Consider the following 19,342-nt stretch of genomic DNA (forward strand, 5'->3'; position numbering starts at 1 on the left):
ATTTACATACTCAATGGTTGCCCAAAACATTACTTTCCCTTTATATGTATATTTTTTTTTCTTAACCATGGTTTCTACAGGTTATAACCTACTTTGATATAATTTTAGGATTTATATTTTTTAATATATATATATATATATATATAATTTTAGGTTATAACCTACTTTGATATAATTTTAGGATTTATATTTTTTAATATATATATATATATATATATATATATATATATATATATATATATATATATATATAATTATCACCCTTAAAAAATGTCATCACTCGTCAAAGTTCGTCATGTCTTAGGCTTATCATCAAGCTCATGCCTGATGTTATTTAAAAGTTTGATTTTAAATGAACATGATGTTAGTTTAAATAAACATGAAACTAAACTAATTTGAACGAAGAAAAATAATAATATATTAAATAAAATTGATTTAAATAGTATTATTAATTATTTTTGTAAATGGTATGTTTGGTTTTTGAATTTTTATTATTTTATGAATTTGAAGGGTTTTTCATTTTTATTTTTTGGGCCCAATATATGATTCAACCAGGCCTGTGAATAATGAAATATGACCGTTACAAAATCATCAGCACCTTTTTCCTTCCAACGCATTTCAAAATTTTAAGCCGTTGCCCCAAATCCCATCAACAAAATCTCAACCCTCCACCATTCTTTTCCATTCAATCTCACCTCCTCGAAGACACCCTTCAAAATTTCTCTCTCAAATTTACAGTCCACAAGCTCACTCTGCTCCAATGGCGCTTAGATCTCTCGATAATACATTGCCCTTAACCCCTGAACGCCCTAAAAAGGCTATTAAAGTTACGAATTCCATCGCAAAACCTAACCCTAAACCTAAACAGCCTGTAGATCCGAATGTTAATGACGAAAACATAGCTCCTCTTGATCCTGTTGCCCCTGCTGTTGATTCTGTTGATTACGTCTCCTCCGAAGATCTAAAACCCCTTTCTGACCCTGATGTCAAGTTCCAGGTAAATATCTTTCCGTTTCAGTTACATCTCATCTGAAAATCTGAATTCCATTTCTGATCGTGATGTTAATTTCCAGTTACACGTGTGTCTTAGTTCCATGAAAACTAGATCTATATCAAGAACCCAGTTCGTGATTTTGTGCGATAGTCTCATAACCCATTTGTGATTTTGTGTAAATTGATTCATTTTTTTCTGATTTTTATGAACTCAGGGCCTAATTGAAGGACTAGAATCCAAGGATTGGCTGAAGATTTGTGATTCGTTAAATGATGTTAGGCGGATGGCATTGTTTCACTCCACTTTATTGCTCCCGATCTTGTATGTAGAAATCAATACTTCTTTTTTCTGTAATTAAACACAATAAAACGATCTTGTGGAGTTTACTAATCCGTGGTGTTTTTGTATGAATACAGGGAAAAGGTTTTGTTGATTTTAGTGAAGGCGATGAAGAATCCAAGAAGCGCTTTGTGCAAAACTTCAATCATGGCTGCTTCTGATCTTTTCAAATCATATGGCGATAAGTTGCTCGAGTCCACTACCTGTGATGCCGTTGACCACATGGTATGACTTAGATGATGGAAATGGAAGTCTTTTGTTTTTGCATTTAACTCCATTTTAAACCCTTTAAACTCCTTATTCACAGATGCTGCAGCTTCTGTTAAAAGCTTCACAGGATAAAAAGTTTGTGTGTGAAGAAGCAGAGAGAACACTGAAAACAATGGTGGCATTTATAGCTCCAATCCCTCTCCTCCACAAGCTCAAAGGCTATGTCAGCCATGGAAACATGAGAGTCAGGGCAAAAGCTGCAGTTTCAATCTCTCATTGTGTCTCAAAGATGGTATGCGATAAATTCAAAATCATTTTCTTTTAATTGGTTATTTTGTAATTAATTAATTTGTTTTGTATTGTTTTAGGATGTTGGAGAGATGAGGGATTATGGGGTTGTGTTGTTGGTGCAAATGGCGGCTGAGTTGTTGAAAGACAGGCTTCCGGAAGCAAGAGAGGCGGCTAGAGGTGTTGTGGTGGTGATTCATAAGGTGGTTATGGAGGAGGAAAGGAGTGAAGAAGAAGAAGAAGAAAAGGAAAAGGAAAAATGGCAAAACTTTTGCCAAGAGAATTTGTCTGCTATTGATGCATTGGCTATGGTTAAACTTGTTGCATCTCAATAGATTTTTTTTTTTTTTTTTTTTGTATGTGTGGTTTTAATGTTTAGGAAGATCATGATGCTGATGAAATGGTCTTTTAGGGTTTGTTTTTTTATTTGTTCCTATCAAGTTTTGTGTGAATAAAATGATATCTTTAGAGGCCTAAATTGTTGGATCTTCTCTTTTGAGTTATTTTTGCATTAAATTGGACCATTAAGCTAAAAAAGATTGGCTTAATGGGACCAACTCTTTACTTATTTTATCAAATTTGAATCAAAGAATGTCATTAAAATTGATGAATATTATGAAATTTGTCTTTTAGTATACAATGACAAAAAAACTCATTTAGTCATTCAAAAAAAAGTGAAAACAAAAATTAAATCTGAATGTTGTTTTGCAAAAGACATGAGAATGTCCTCAACATTGTTTTTGGAAAACTACAAATTTGTCTTTTAAGTTGCCAATAAACCCCAAAAAATGTTATTAGAAGCTAACAATTTCATGGTTTTTGTATTTCCATAAAATGTCATATTTTAGTTTTAAATTTGTTATGAATTTGATCCAAATTTTAAAATTTGTCCAAACTTTAGGCAGTTTTTTTTCTTTACAGATTTATTATTATAGGTTTTTTGCAACTTTTTTTACAACCTTTATAAACCTTTTTAAACATTTAAAAGACTTTTTACAATTATGTTAAGAAAATTTATAATTTTTTTTTTATAAATAAGTATAAAAAATTTTAAGACTTTTTAAAGAGTTTTTTACCACTTTTTTTTTTTTTTTTTTTTAATTACAACATTTTTTACAACCTAAAAAAACCATTAAAGTAATGTTGTATGAACGTATAAAAATGTTAAAGAAATTTCTACAAAAAAAGGTTTACAAGAGATTGTAAAAAATATGCAGATATACACTCTTTTACAATATTTAGAAATATTTTTGTTTAAAAAATGTTGTATGAAAGTATTTTAAAAAGTTTAAAGAAGTTGTAAAAAAAAAGTTTAAAAACTTATAAATCAAAGGATAATACCGATATTTTCTCGTACTAACAATCAAACGAGAAAAATTGGAAATTCCTTTCAAATTAGTGAAACACTCATCTTTAACGTAAGCGTGATAAAACATCTCAAGTTGTTCTTCAGGATCTATCATATCCCAATCATCAAATTCATATTTGTACAACTTACCCAACTTCAACAACTTTGATTTATCAAATTGTGCAAATGAATCACAATGACTTAAAGCACCCATGTATTCTAGTAACTAGATGCAAAGATGTAGCCACTCATGCATAAGGTAGGTCCTAGGACCTACCTTTTTTCTTTTTTAGCACAACAATTATATTAAAAAAAACATAAGGAACTATCTTATTTTTGCCAAAAGACTTACATTTTCATAATTTTTCCGTTTCATTTATATAAGGAACTATGTTGATTTTGGTTCTAGATTTGCTACTGACTGGATGCTTGTTTCACTTAATCGATCCTGATATTCTATAAGTTGCATATCCATCACAGTGTTGAAGATTTCAACTTCAAAATGAAATATGTTAGTCTTTGAGGTCTTACGGTTTCTCGCACCAACATACAAATCTTCCATCTCCAAAGTATCAATATTATGTGTTTGACAAAAAGATGATATATATGGCAAAATGCTATCAAACCTTGTGTTTCTTAAAGATTTCAATGCCTCGAGTGTCCCTCTAACCATCGAAGCCGCTTCTAAAATGTCTAGATCTTTTTTTTGAAGTTGTTTTGACAATGTACCCGTGAGGCATAAAATGCCATACATCATATATAAGTAAAACACAAACTCATATGATTTAAAATATGCTAAGATTCTGGATGCTTGTTGATGGTTTCCCAATGACCCTCCGTCCTCTTTCACAATATCTAGAACTACAAGAACGCCCGCAAACAACTTCATCAAACTTGTGAGTGTGTTGAAATATGACCCACACCTTGATTTAACCCTCTCCCGGTTTGAATTTCACCAATACACAAGCCTTTTTGCACCATTTCTCTTGCTGGTTCTCGTAGTAAGTCTTTTCTTTTACACGAAGCACAAACAACATTAACTACCAACAAAATTTGCTCAAAAAACTCACTAACAGCATCATGCTTTTTTGCTATAGCCACAACCACTAATTGAAGTTAATGTGCAAATCAATTTACATAAAAAGTTGTGTCATTCTCTTGTAATATCAAAGCTTTCAAACCATTGAATTCCCCTCGCATATTGCTAGCTCCATCGTAACCTTGTCCTCTTTTATATATATATATATATATATATATATATATATATATATATATATATATATATATATATTACACATAAAGAGAATTAAATTAAATTCAAATAACAAAAAAGTAAAGAATAAATTACCTGACTAAAACTCAACTTATTACTTGTAAGTACTTCACTTATAGTGTTTTTGAGTGTCAAAGAGGATGTATCTTTCCTTCACAAAGCCAAGACTATCAACATATTATAAAATAATAGCCATTTGTTCTTTTTTCGAAACATCATTAGATTCATCAACCAATAAAGTAAATACATGTTGACTAATCTCTTCACGAATACTCAAAAGAACCTCTTGTGCAAAACATTACACAAGTTCTTTTTGAGTTTTAGGGCAAATCATTTGATCGTTTTTAGGAGCCTTTTCCAAAGTATAGTTGAAAATATCTTCATTATCCTTCGAATGTTTTTTAACACTTCAATATAAAGCTCTCTATTTTGCGAGTTAACCGAGTCGTCATGACTATGAAAAGGTAAACTCGTTTTCAATAAAAGTCTACAAACACTAATAGAAACACGTAATCGAGCTTTATATTTATACTCCTCCGCTTCGGTTTGCCTCTTCAAGACTACACTAATAGCTTGTTTTTCTCTCATTAAAAATTCACATTTTTCTATTGCTTTGTTGTGAAAACTATCAACACTACCCACTCTTTGTTCCATGAGGTCTCCATTATCATTAGATTTGTTAGATTCATTAGAACATGTTTGTGGGATTGCATTAGAAACTGAATGGATTGATTGGTTGGTTATTGGTGTTTGGGAAAATCCTTCATCACTTTCATTAGGATTAGGTTTTGGTCTTTTGGTTAGAAAACCACCAAGGGTACCTACACTTCAATATTAAGCTAAATAACAACTAATTTCACCAAATCATCCAATAACTTCAATAAAAACGTAGCAATTGCACCAAATTAAACAATAAATTCAATAAAAACATAGCAATTTCACTAAATCAATCAATAAGTTCAATAAAAACATAACAATGTCGAAGTCCTAAAATAATTGATAAATTTTCAAAGTATCAATCAAACTTACTTGCTTCATTCTAGGGCTTGGGGTAGATTTTCGAACCACAGAAGATAACAATGATTGAAGAAACAACCGATTGCAGCAACAATTGAAATTTTCGAACAGAAAAAGGAAGCCTCGAACAAGCGATTGCGACAAGAACAACCGAACAGGAGGAGTCGGAGGTCACTATTGTCGAGCTGAGTTCTTGGCTTCGATTTTTTTATTATTATTTTTTTTTTTATTTTCTGCTTCTAAAATCCGATGGGATCCACCACAACTACAACTGACCAAGTGAACAATCAACTATTTTGTCCATCTTTTTTTACTTTTTTTAGACTACAATGGAATAAAATTTAAAATATTGAGCTCCTAATTCTAAGTTCTAATTATATTTTTAGGTTTGGTTGATTCAATAGAGTGATACTTTTTTTAGTAGTTGAACAGTTGTTTAATGTAATGGCACAATAGGTAAAAAAATCGAAAAATTTTCTAATGCATGCAGGAATAACAGATATTCAGGACACCTAATGAAAACCGTCCATGCTTGTTGGCAACTTGAATACAATTTCAATAGTATCTATTCGATCGAATAAATCGGGTTTTGTTTATTCCATTTGGTTTAATCAGTTTTTTTCTTTTAACAATTCTAATTTATCTATAACCAACAAGAATAGATTTCAAATTATTCGGTTTTAGCCTTTTAGGTTATTCAGTTAAAGCTCCACATGTTTTATGCTAAATCATTTTCATTCACAAATTAAGAAACTACGATAGCCAAAAAAAGCTTTAGAACCCAAGAGACATTTTTTTAGCTTTACTAATTGCATCCAAGGGATACTATTTCTTAAATGTCTACCACTATGAACTTTTTATATCTAGATCTTTTGTACATAAGTTTCATGAAATAAAAAAATCAAGGGTAAATTACACAAATGGTCCCTGTGGTTTAGGGTAACTTGTGCGTTTGGTCCCTAACTTGTTTTTCTAACTCGAAAGGTCCCTACTGTTTATTTTTGTTACACGTTTGGTTCCTGTCTTACATAAAAAGTCTTTTTTTCCCTTGATTTTTTAATTTATTTAAATAAACACACCCACAACCCCACCTCCGCTCCTTAACTTATCTACCCTATTATTTTTCTCTATTTAAATAATTGTTTTTTTACGTAAGATAGAAACCAAACACATAACAAAAACAAATAACAGGGACCAAGTGTGTAGCAATAACAAACAGTAGAGACCTTTCAAGTTAAAAAATTAAATTAGGGATCAAGCGTGCAAATTACCCCAAACCACAGGGACCATTCGTGTAATTTACTCAAAAATCAAACATGTTTTAATTTTAAGACATTTTCTTTTTCTAAAAGATAAGTGTTCTACAATCTATTACTATTATTAATTAAAATAAAAAGTTCCTACAATGTAAAAAAAAGATTACAGATTACAAATTTTAATAAACAAACTCTACCTAAATCTTGAAAAACAGAACATAAATAGCTCACAAATGGCATTTCAATGAACAATCTTTCCTAAATCTAAAAATGAGAATAAAAATTAAATAAAAAATCATTTGGTTTGTTGTTGAATTAATGTGCGTAAAGCTGACTCAACATCTGTAAGTGGTTGACCAACATAGAGCTGAAGTTGACCTTTTTTCACCACAACTACTTTCATAATCTCTGATTTAACTGCATCTTCAAGCTCCTGAAATAAATAGCAATCTACTTTTATCCATGTTTTTAAAAATCATAAATCTACCAAAAATGTTATCTTAATAATAAACATTAAGGTTTTTTTTTTTTTCAAATCCACTTGATTATAGTAATTTCATCAAGATACATTGTAATTTTCATTGTTATACTCGGTAGATTTCACAAAAGTATAATATGTTAAAAAAAAAAAAAAAAAAAAACCCTACAATGCTATTAGTTGCTATATTTTTATATTACGATGCTTTATAAGAAATAAAAATAGAAACTTCCAAAGCCTAAACATTTGAGAAGTTTGAATATATAAGGAAAGTGAGAGAAATATTGAATTATTGAAATTGAAGTTGAAGTGCTCCTTTCTCTTTTAAATTTAAACAAATAGTTTAGATAAACGAACAAAGGAAATAATTTGGGTTTTAATTTAAGAATTTTTAAATGATAAGGAAAGTTTGCATTAACAAAATTGATATCCATTTGTTATTGCAATTATTACATTTAAATATTATGTGGGATTTAATAAAATGGAAAAAAAAAAAAAATAACATGTGGAAAAAATTTAATTTGAAATAACCACAAAATGACATATGGCAAAATGAATCAGAGTGTAACATGTGGAAAAAAAAAAAGGTTTTTATTTATTAAATTATTAAAATAAAATAAAAAGTAGATTTATTGCAATTATTATATTTAAATACTATATGAAAATTTTAATAAAATGGAAAAAAAACAATAAAATGACAAGCGGAGAAAAAATAATTTAAAATAACAACAAAATGACATTTAACAAATGAACAAAAGTATAACATGTGGCTAAAAAGATTTTTATTTATTAGAGTAGAAGAACATTTATTGCAATTATTACATTTAAATACTACGTAGAATTTAATAAAATGGAAAAAACCATAAAATAACATGCGGAAAAAATTTAATTTAAAATAACCACAAAATAACATGTAGTAAAACGAACAAGTGTAACATGTGTCAAAAAAAGATGTTCATTTATCAGAGTAGATTTGTAATAAGAAGAAAGATAGTAAAATATACAAGTAAATAAAAGAACATTGCTATATCTTGCAATTAGCCCTAAAAAAAAAGAAGGATACTAATACTTACATTTGTTGGAATTGGTATGATATTAGTGGTGAAATCTTCTAAATCTTGGAAAAAAGATTCCAAAAGATAACAGAAATTTGTGGCATCACCACGATCTTCAAAAGCAACGGTGTGTGATAATCCACTCTTACTTTTAAAATTACTCCTTAAAGTAAATAATCCTTCAGATTCTTCACTTTTCCCCCCTCTTTGCATTAAGATAGCCTGATAAATGAAAAGTTGATAAGAAATGGCAATGTACTTTTATATATAACTGTATTTATATTTCTTTTTTATAGGGTTAAATGCAAGAAAACATTCAATATATTTTGTTGAGTAAATTATACGAATGGTCCCTATGGTTTGGGGTAATTTGTGCGCTTAGTCCCTAACTTTTTTTTTTTTAACTCGGAACTCGGAAGGTCCTTACTTTTTGTTTTTGTTACGTGCTTGGTCCCTACTGTTTGTTTTCGTTACACGTTTGGTCCTTATCTTACATAAAAAGACAATTATTTAAATAGGAAAAAATTGTGGGGTAGGTAAGGTAAGGTGAGGGGATGGGATTGGGGGTGTATTTATTTAAATAAATTAAAATATCAATGGCAAAATAGTCTTTTTAGGTAAGACATGGACCAAGCACGTAACAAAAACAAACAGTAGGGACCTTCCGAGTTAAAAAAATAAGTTAGGGACTAAACACACAAATTACCTTAAGCCATAGGGACCATTCGTGTAATTTACTCTATTTTGTTTTATTTGTTTATTATAACATACCATCCTACTTTCATTTATTGTAACTAGGGTTAATCTGATATAAGACCTTATATTTTGTGATTTTTTTTTCGAATTGAATTTACTCAACTTTATTTTTTTTCCTGAAAAAGACCTTGCATTTTTTTTCGATGGGTTTTATACAGAAAAGTCTCATTATTTTGATAAAGTCTTAAAAATAAAATTGAACAGAAAGGTCCCGATTATTTAATATTTTGCTTAAAATTATCGTGTAAAATTAAATAATCGGAACTTTTCTATTCAAAAAATATAATTTAGGACTTTATCAAATATTTCCTAAAATAATGGGACTTTTCTGCATAAAACCATTTTTTCGATTTGGTCCCTTTATTCGTTTTTTCCGAAAAAATGGTTAATCTCATAAAAGACCTTATGAGAAAGTAATTGCATAAAACAAAGCAATTTTCAATGATATAATTGGGTAGATTTTTCAAAGTATTATGTCCTAATTAAAAAAAAAAAGTAATTGGGTAGATTTTTAAATGATTATGCCTAAATCACAATGATGTAAATATGTAATAGAAAAAAAAAATGAAAATGGGATCCTATAAACAAATTTATAAATGAAAGTACATTGTTGTTTCTTGCCTTTCACCCATTTTTATGAAGGCATTGTTTACTTTGATTTTTATTTTTCTTATTATAACCGTTAAAATTGCTTTGATTTTTATTTTTCAAAGTATAATGTTGAAATAGTAAAAATAATTTTACAATTTACATACCAGAACATAAGGGAGACTAGTCCACCAAAAGTCAATCTTGGAACTAATTTTCATATCCCCAAAATCTCCCCCAGATTTCCTGTTTCTACCTTTTTTGCCCTTTAAACTTCCATTACTATAAGAATCATCATTCTTGGAAGATATTGAAGCATTACTTTGACTTTCTTGACCAAAGCCTCGAGGTTTCCTTATCTCTTTTGAAGCACCTATGTATAAAACAAGTGATTTTTTTTTTGAAGTATAAAATTCACTTTGTAAATAAATATATTTTTAACATACCTTTTATTGATTCAGTCTTAGTTGCTCTTTGTTTTGTTTTTTCACTTCCATTCACCAACTTATTTATAGGCTCTATAATGGGAATAGATTCATCTACTTGTTCTTGATCTTTATTGTCAAATTCACCATTAACAACATGAAGATCTTTAGTCTTATCAAATCCTTTTGGCTTTTCCCCTGAATCAATTGATGGGCTTTTATATTTATACTTCTTTTTGAACATCAATGGAGCTGAATCTTCTTTTATTGGAAACTTAGGGGGCAACTTTTCATAATTACCTTCTAAACTTTTTCTTAACTTCATTAATCGATTATCCACCTCTTTCTCCTTCAATGATTTATCAATCAAATCATGATCAATATCAATATCATCATCATCTTCTTCTTCTTCCACCAACCCTTTTCTCTTTGCTTCTACCCTTTCTTGTTGTCGGGCATCCCTTGCCATTTCTTGAATTTCTACAATTCTGTTATCCATTTCAGATTTATCAACTAATAGTATTCCACCCTCTGTGGTTTCCATTGAATTCGGATTCTCTTTTGAATCTAATGCCCTAGGTTTCTTGTACTCATCGCTATTCAAGTTTCGATCTTCACCCTCTAAATCATTCCATCCAAATATCAACACGGCGCAGATCGTTTGAAAAACAAAAGCCCCAACTAAATACAATCCGATTTTAACAAATGACCTAGTTGAGAACTCACCCGCAATGCCATCGAGGAATCCAGTGGTTTGGGAGAGAGAAAGCTGGTCGGTTTCAGTAATCTGTTGCTGCACAGTTTCTTCAATGGCGATTGGTGGGGTTTTGAGGGGAAATTCGGGATTGGAAATGTCTGGATAAGGCTTGTTTTCTAGGGTTTTGAGGATTTTCTTTCGGAGATGGTTAGTTCTTCTTCGTCTTGATGGAAACGATGAGGGAAGAGAAGAAAGTAAGACGAGCGATTTTCCGGGGATTAGAGCTGCCGAGGTGGTCGGTGGGACGGAGGATGAAGATATGGCAGCGGCGGCGGACATGGTGGCACCGTGTGCACCCGCCATTGATTTTTTGAATTTTTTTTGTTCCCCACGAATAAAAGGTTCCTTGTAGTTTGAGTCTCGTTTTAGTTGTGGAACAAGTTTTATTATTTAAATGTTTTCATTGCCACTTTTATAATAATGTGAATAATAATAATATTATATTATATTATAATTTTTTTTATAGAATAGTTATTTAGTAATTGATTCATTTATCTAAAAAATTGATATATTTTGAATGCGGAAGATTATTTTATTGCTAATGTGATTTTGCAAGGTGCTAGAAACACATAACCAAAACTTTTGGGCATTGGCAATGTTACATGTACAAGACAGAGAAATACATAAAATATTAAAATTATACCAAGATGAGCAATCGGTTGATGTGAGTTTTACTCTATTCTTGAACCAAAGAAAGGAATTGTTCTTGATCTCTTTTATGACTTTGTGAAAAGATGTTGGTTTGTTGTTAAATACCTTTCATTATCGACTCAACAAATACACATGCAAGATGAGAGAATAATTGTCTAAAGTAGTAGCTTTATGGGTGTAGGAAGTTTTCAATCCACTTTGGAATTGAGATGATTTCTATAACTTTATGGGAGCATGAACAAGGGAGAAGCCAAGAAATTTTTTTAGGGTGTTGCTCATATATTATTAAACATCCAAAAACTAGAAACATATATAAATTATCAAACAACCGCAAACTTCAAACATATATAGATTACAAATTCGCTAAGGTCGTCGACGAGTTCTCATTTTATTAAACATATTGTTGATATCTTGATTGGCAACATCTGCAAAAACCTCTTTTCGATATAAGCAACCAAGTTATCATTCATCCATTGATCTCCCATTTTATTGTGTATCCTGCTCTTCACAATCTTCATAGCGGAAAACGATATCTCAACTGTTGCTGTTGAAACTGGTAACGTCAATGATAATTTGATGAGCAAGTAAACCATAGAAAACACTTTATCCCTTTTTGTTTCAACCATCTTCTGTGCAAGATCACCAATCCCATTTAGATTCAAAAACTCTGACGAATTCAACATATCGAGAATATAAATTTCCAGTTGATCGTTAAGTATCTCCAAATCCATATCTGAAAAATCATTTGGATATAAACGAGCTAGCTGAATTATTTTGTTTTTATCAAAAGCTGCAAATGAGTTATTTGGATTGAGACACACCATGAAAAGAAGCAATTTGTGTCAGTCTCACTAAAACGACTCTATAGTTCTGTGCGTTGCAAATCAATGACATTGTAGAATAACTCTACACGATAGTAGTGTAAGTTTGTTATCTTTGGATATTTTCGTCGTAGCCGTCCAAGAAGTAAGAACATTGCATCCATGTTGCAAACCTCAATCTCGTGTTTTTTACAAAACAATGTAGTCTGAGTGAGCATAGAATCCCATCCACCATCCCTCAAATTCGCAATTGCATCTTGCAAATTCTAACCAAGTTCATTGCATTTACAATATCTTGATCTTTCCTTTGCAATGTTTGGGACAACTCATTAGTAATACCCAATAATTTTTTCATGAAGTGCAGAGAAAATATGAAATCAAAGGTCTGCAAGGAGTTAATTAACATATCAGCTTCACATTTTTGTTCTGGGGTTGCTCCATCTTCCGCAATAATCTCAAGAACATCTAAAACGGATGGAAACAATGTAACCATACTTATCAAAGTACCATCATGGGATCCCCAACGTGAGTCTCCCGGTTTGATAAGAGATGTTTCTTGATTGAGGCCTCGACCGCTTATGATTTCACCTAAGCCAAGTGCTTTAATAACTTTAGAAGCTTGTTGTTCTCGAAGACGGTCAAGACGCTTGCAAGAACCTCCAACAACATTCACAACATTGGTTAGCAACACAAACAAAGAAACTATTTTTGAATTATTTTTTGCCACTACTACAAGAGTAAGTTGAAGCTGGTGAGCAAAACAATGAATATAATATGCACTTGCATTTTCATTCAAAATCAAAGTTTTAAGACCACCAAGTTCACCTTTTCATATTACTTGCCCCATCATAACCTTGTCCGCGCAAACTGGAGATGCTCAACCCATGTCTTGAAAACAAATTATCGAGTGTCTATTTAAGTGTAATAGCTGTAGTATTTGGGACATGCTCAATACCTAGAAAGCATTCAATCACACGACCTTCTACATCTATATACCGCAACAGAACACTCATTTGTTCTTTAATCGAAATATCACGAGATTCATCGACAAGGAGAGAGAGAAAAGATTCGCCAATATCATTTATAATGAGCTTCGCTGTTTCAATCGTAGTTGCATGAACAATGTCTTTTTGGATATCTGGTGAAGTCAACTTTAGATTCAAAGGATCATTATTGAGAGTAACATCTTTAATGCTTTGATTATGATCAGCTAGAAATTGCAACAATTCTATAAGTTCCCTATGTTAGTTGAAGTTTCACTATCATCATGTCCTCTAAATGCAAGACCTTGTCTTAATAGAAATCGAATACAATCAATTGATGCATCCAATCGTATATCATACTCTATTGAACTTTGTGTTGAATGCTTTGCGAACGCAACATCAACACGTTGTTTGTTGTTCAATAAATCATTGCACTTGGACCAAGCTTGGTTGTGAACACTCTTGAAACCTCCAACATGTTGATTCAACTTTTCTTTATGTCCCCAATTTTTAAATCCCACACTAACAAATGTTTCACCGCCTCCTTGTGCTCCAACATATGGTTTGAATAAATAACAATATAAGCAATATGCAACATTTTGAGTTACACCATATTCTAGCCATGTAGAATATTCTTTAACATTAAACCAAGCAACATTAAATCTTCGTAGTTTTTTGCCAAAAAGAGTGTAAGGAAACTCATGAGATTTAGGTTGGCAAGGCCCTTTTAAGAGGTATGCTCTTCGAACTTCGTCTTGAACATTAGGATCATAATCTAAAATCTTAGTCCTCATTTCAAGGTCTGAGGGAAGATCTGGTATGTAATGCCCCGACTCTCAGGTATTGTTTTAAATAAGATTTCTTGGGTTAAGCCTTACTCGACGAGTTGGTTGCCCTACTCATCGAGTAGCAGCGGGGTGGGATCACGTGTTAAGTGACCTACTCGACGAGTCCATATTGGGACTCGGCGAGTAGGAGTTGGCAGATGAAACCGTAAATCTCGGTGTTTGTACCCCTATTTAATGGGACCTTAGCCTCCCTTGGACCTCTTTACAGTTCTAAAGAGTCCTTGAGAGCCCTTATTCGTGTGTGTGTGTGTGTGTGCCTTATGTATGTGTTGAAGCTTGAAAAGAGGATTTTTGGAAGGAGAAGACTTGGAGGAGAAGGAGATTGGAGCAATTAGAGTGTGGAAATCAAAATTCATCTCAGATATCATCTTCCAGAGGTATCTAAACCATCACTTTCCTTATAGATATCCTCTATTGGTTGAGTTTTAGGGTTTTCTTGGAATATCAAGTTGGTATGATGAGCTATGGGCTAGATCTGAAGTTGTAACTCCAGATCTGGACCCCCTTCGGATTCTAGAAGCATAAAGTTGGAGTTTTGATCATGATTGAGGTCCCTCTTGGGCATGAAGCCCCATTAAGAGCTTAGATTTGGCATTTGGAGCATTTAAAGCCATGCATGCACGTAAAGTTTGCAACTTTACGTGATAAGCATGACCTAGAAGCTTGGATCTGTGAGTTGGAGCCTCTGCATGGCTCAAAATAGGTCTATATGGAAAAAGGACTGAATGGACTCGGCAAGTCACATGAAGATGACCGTGAACTCAATGAGTTGGATGAACAACTCGGCGAGTCCGATGATGATTGCCATAGACTCAACGAGTTGAAGAACAACTCGGTGAGTCGGATGAGTTTTCTCCTGGATATGTATGCGGGTGTATCCGTCGAGTTACAAAGAGGGAACTCAACGGGTGGCCTTAAAGTTTGATCGGGAATCGAAGGAACTCGACGAGTCACCCTAATGACTCGGTGAGTTGGAATGTGCTTCAAGGAACTCGGCGAGTCGAGGTCAACATGGACTGTTGACCTTGATTGAGGGCTTTGACTTTGATCAGGGGTTGACTAGTGGGTTATGGAGTATCTTATAAGGTTAAGGACTTACGAGCATGTTGTGTTATTGGTGGTGGAGCCTGTGTCAAGTGATCCGAGAGTTGGAGCTTACCTTCCGAGTCGACATCTACGAGGTGAGTTATCCTCACTATATCGATAGGGTCTATGGCACTAAGGCCAACCTTTTAGTTGTTATTATGGTATGCTATATGTGGTTATGATCTGTTAGATCGGAATCAGGGTAGACAGTATGCTATGCTCTTATGATTCGTAGGGATTAGTATATTAGTGACCTGCTAGGTCGGTACTCTAGTTATGAGAGAATTCTATGATTGATGACCAGTGATAAATATGCTTGATGTTTATATATGCCAGTATATGATAGTTATGCGCACATAGTATTTTCTTGTTGGTTGGGTTGAGGCGGACCTGCTTTGTGCTGTAGGCCAACACACCCTATGAGCGATCTGGGGAGACTGTGGGCCCACGTGGCAGACCATTCATGCCGAAGGCTTGGGATAGATCAAGATAGACTGTAGGCCCTGTATGGTGGTCTATTCAGGCCGATGGCCCAGTATGCATGTTGATTGATTGATTGTTACTAATATAGTATTGTCAGTGTGGTATTGGTATTGGGGGTAGCTCACTAAGCCCTCAGGCTTACAGTTTTCAGTTTATTGTTTCAGGTACTTCAAGAGATCATGGAAAGGCAAAGGCGTCACCGTACCGCTCCTCATCCTTATGTTATGATTTTTGGGACACTCTGATGGATAATGATTTGAAAACATTTTGTAAACAATGCTATTTGGTTTTTATTTATGATTGAAAAGTTTAAATTTGGTGTAAAATTTATGAATGTTACATGGTAAATTGCTTTCCACACGACTATGTTTAGAAAAATCAACATTAGATGCCTCTGATGAATCCAGAAATTTTCTCTTTGTTAAATATTTCTCCATGCGTGTTGAATGATAAGTGATTAATAAATAATAAGTAATTAATGAAAAATAAGACTTGTTTCTTATAATAAATACAATAACTAATTAGAAAAATAAAAAGAAAATATAGGTTCTACTTGGTCTGTTCATATGTTTGTAGAGAGAAAAGAAAGAAAGATATAACAATTAACAAATATGTATATTCAAACATCAAAAAGGCAAGATATAACAATTAAAAGATAAGTATATTCACACTGTGAGTTGTGACTTTCTTTTTTCACAGCATGGGCAAGTGTATTGTATGCAAGTGTGCAACAAAAGGAATTAAATAAACAAATGGTGGGGCTCAGTTGCTATATCTTTTCCCATAATCTAAATAACATAATTTATACAATAAATAATAGGATCATAGGAATCGTATCTACTCCAATTCTAAATAAACAAATTAACAGAATCCCAATTGCTTTGCTGCTGACATATACAACATATAGAATAAAAGTATACCCTAAATTCTTTGAAAATATAAAATATTAACATACAATAAGTCAATAACCTGCTGCTTTGCTTGCTTTCTCGATCGCAAACGTCAATTAAGAGAATTAGAAATTTAGAAGACGATGTGTGGTTGTCTTACTTGCTCGATCGCACTTTTCTCCATCTAATTTCTCGCTAATTTGATCTAATGAGATTTGGGGTTCGGACTAATGAAAGCGACGAGAGTAGGCCTGGCTATTTGGGCTAGTAAAAAATTTAATAATCTGAGGGTGGGCCTGGGCTCCCTCTGGCCCAAATGTAGCTCCGCCATTGAGCATGAGAATGGTTGTAGCTTGCACCAAATCTTTATGCAGTTCCAAATTGATCTTGTTAAACTGCATGTAACATAAAGATGGTCCATGGCGTAGCTATATAGATGCAATACTGGGCCTTGGCCCACCCCACACAAATTTGAAGTGAAATATATATTATATATAGAATTTATATTTCATTTGAATAAAAAATGCTAAGGTTGTGAATTATGACATGACCCACCCCATTCAAATCTTAAATTAATAATGATGGAAACTATTTACATGTTGAGGCACGTTGATTAAAGAATTGGGGCAACAATTTTTTGAATATATCAAATTCAAATTGCATTTCAATCTAGACATTGAACTCCTTGTTCATAAAGTTCGTATATTACTATTTTTTATTATCTTAATTAATTAATTATTACAACTTAAACAAACAATTTACTTTAAAATCATACATTATTACATTTTGTTATCATTTGAATTTTGAAGTATTTTTGCAACTTGTTCATATTTTGTAAAATATTTGGCATATCCTAAAACAAAATTCTGACTATGCCACTACATAGATTCTTCTACATCCTTACACAAAACACATACAATGGAATTTAGAACAACCCCACTTCTTGAAAGTGATGCCTTTAGTGTTGCTCTCCGGATGAAATGTTAATCCTTAGTAGGACCGAATTATTCCATCTAAGGATGTCGTTTCATGGTCGAAGTGATTTGACTTAATGGAGTTTGTTAATAAATTTACCATGAATTTACCTGAACGGCTTGTTGAGTTAAACCAACAGTTTGATAAAGTCAAAGGAACTCTAGCGATGTCATTAAATTGGTGTTGATGGTCTTAATGTATGTCCACGTTGATGCCTTCAATGGAAACTTTTGAAGACCTAGCAACATGAAACTTAATAATTGTACTACCAGTTGGGATCCAGATCCTGATACTTCATGATAAAGATCTACCCGAAGATAGAGTTTCCAAGTTTAAACATAATACTCCCTAATCTTTAGGGATTGTAATGACATCCATACATTGATTGTATATAATTCTAGGGTTTCGTAAACAAGATTTAATAATAGCACATCGAAAGCATACAAATAAACATAACTTATGAACCTAAAAGGGGAACCAAGTCCAACTGTAATGACCTAAAAATCAAGGGTAAAAATCTTATTTTTATTATAGTTAAAACACAGATATCTTCTAAACCTAAACATTCCAAAAACATGATTAATTAAAAACATTTATCAGAGTTCATCCCAAAATCATATATTACGGAAACACGGGTGTGTGTGTTGCAATCAAGTCGGGCCCTTCCTTTCCCAAACTGATGATACTTAAAACCATAAAAAAAATTGTAAGCATGAAGCTTAGTGAGTTCCCCAGAGTATACCCCACATAATCACATAACCATATCAATTTCTTAAGCCATGCATATCAACATATAAGGAAGCATGAAGACCCTCCAATGTCTTACATATAATCACATAATCCATATCAACTACACAAGTCATGCATATAAACAACTATATAGGGATGCCTTGGAAACCCTCCAGGGTCTTAGCCCAATGTCATATAAATCATACATACAAACATATAAGGCTGCCCTGGAAACCCTCCAGGGTCTTACTCCGGGTGTCATGGGAACCCCCACATGGTCTTAGCCCAATACCATAGGGAAACCCCACATGGTCTTAACTAAGGATGTCATGGAAAACCTACACAGTCTTACATCCTAGTACCTCGGGAACCCCCGAGGTCTTCCATGCAAGTATCGCAAAGAAAACTAGCATATCACATACCACATAATCAACTAGTATACCATATGTAACACCCATAAAATTCAAGAAAATTTAAAACTTTTTAAATCATTTGAAACCATTCGATTATTACAGGTTGTTTTCAAAATACTTTATACATCAGAGTTCCCAGAAATCATAATCGTCAATCGAGGAAGTGTACGGTCATGCCTTCGCCTACCCGCGACCATCCGCTGAACCTGAAACAATAAACTGAAACTGTAAGCCCAAAAGCTTAGTGAGTTACCCCTAAAATACCAATACACATACAGTCCTCAACAATATAAGCAATATCATAAAATAACAAACTGAACAACATGCAATGGGTCCACAGCTTTACAGACTGGATTACCCCTGGGCCCACAGTGTAAGTCTGGATTGCCTTCCGGGCCCACATATCACATCTGGATCACCACCGAGCCCACGGTACGAGTATGGCATACCGTACCCGACCCTCGGCTCGTATATGGAATGCTCCCAAGTCCTCAGTATGTGTCTGGCATGCCTTGCCTGGCCCTCAACTCATATCTGGAATACTCTAGGGTATGTTGGCTACCGCACGGAGCAATACAACCTCAACCCAACCCACATAACATGTCGACATATAACATAACTAATGCACATTCATATAATCATATAGTATTATAGGTAATCCTACCGATCTACCCGACTA

General features: G+C 32.9%; 3 protein-coding genes across 3 annotated transcripts; 1 reads left to right on the plus strand and 2 right to left on the minus strand.

Moving 5' to 3' along the window:
* Positions 1–643: 643 nt before the first annotated feature.
* Positions 644–2,309, plus strand: LOC145045827 (ARM repeat superfamily protein). The gene is made up of 5 exons (XM_078994134.1): positions 644–997; positions 1,209–1,315; positions 1,411–1,558; positions 1,641–1,835; positions 1,912–2,309. The coding sequence occupies exons 1-5, from the start codon at positions 761–763 to the stop codon at positions 2,164–2,166; spliced, it is 942 nt and encodes a 313-aa protein (XP_078850260.1). The 5' UTR covers positions 644–760; the 3' UTR covers positions 2,167–2,309.
* A 4,519-nt stretch (positions 2,310–6,828) lies between these two features.
* Positions 6,829–11,142, minus strand: LOC144998357 (ABC subfamily C protein). Its single transcript, XM_078958141.1, has 4 exons — positions 10,049–11,142; positions 9,770–9,975; positions 8,277–8,480; positions 6,829–7,158 (listed from the first exon to the last, which is right to left on the minus strand). The coding sequence occupies exons 1-4, from the start codon at positions 11,085–11,087 to the stop codon at positions 7,021–7,023; spliced, it is 1,587 nt and encodes a 528-aa protein (XP_078814267.1). The 5' UTR covers positions 11,088–11,142; the 3' UTR covers positions 6,829–7,020.
* Positions 11,143–11,818: 676 nt separating this feature from the next.
* LOC145045664 (uncharacterized) lies at positions 11,819–14,033 on the minus strand. The gene is made up of 4 exons (XM_078993984.1): positions 13,568–14,033; positions 13,231–13,466; positions 12,528–13,004; positions 11,819–12,199 (listed from the first exon to the last, which is right to left on the minus strand). The coding sequence occupies exons 1-4, from the start codon at positions 14,031–14,033 to the stop codon at positions 11,819–11,821; spliced, it is 1,560 nt and encodes a 519-aa protein (XP_078850110.1).
* Between the last annotated feature and the right edge of the window lie 5,309 nt (positions 14,034–19,342).

This window comes from Lactuca saligna, chromosome 5 (assembly GCF_052625555.1).
Source record: "Lactuca saligna cultivar CGN05327 chromosome 5, ASM5262555v1, whole genome shotgun sequence".
NCBI lineage: Eukaryota > Viridiplantae > Streptophyta > Magnoliopsida > Asterales > Asteraceae > Lactuca > Lactuca saligna.

Excerpts from the sequence above, each read along its gene's own strand:
- LOC145045664 (XM_078993984.1), bottom strand. The coding sequence starts at position 14,033 with ATGAGGACTAAGATTTTAGATTATGATCCTAATGTTCAAGACGAAGTT. Across the intron at positions 13,005-13,230 it reads ATATAGATGTAGAAGGTCGT|CTTCAACTTACTCTTGTAGT; the intron begins GTGATTGAATGC and ends TTTGCTCACCAG. Across the intron at positions 12,200-12,527 it reads TTGTAAATGCAATGAACTTG|CTAGCTCGTTTATATCCAAA; the intron begins GTTAGAATTTGC and ends AAAATAATTCAG.
- LOC144998357 (XM_078958141.1), bottom strand. The coding sequence starts at position 11,087 with ATGGCGGGTGCACACGGTGCCACCATGTCCGCCGCCGCTGCCATATCT. Across the intron at positions 9,976-10,048 it reads TAAGACTGAATCAATAAAAG|GTGCTTCAAAAGAGATAAGG; the intron begins GTATGTTAAAAA and ends TTTTATACATAG. Across the intron at positions 7,159-8,276 it reads TCATACCAATTCCAACAAAT|GAGCTTGAAGATGCAGTTAA; the intron begins GTAAGTATTAGT and ends TATTTATTTCAG.
- LOC145045827 (XM_078994134.1), top strand. The coding sequence starts at position 761 with ATGGCGCTTAGATCTCTCGATAATACATTGCCCTTAACCCCTGAACGC. Across the intron at positions 998-1,208 it reads ACCCTGATGTCAAGTTCCAG|GGCCTAATTGAAGGACTAGA; the intron begins GTAAATATCTTT and ends TTATGAACTCAG. Across the intron at positions 1,559-1,640 it reads GTGATGCCGTTGACCACATG|ATGCTGCAGCTTCTGTTAAA; the intron begins GTATGACTTAGA and ends CCTTATTCACAG.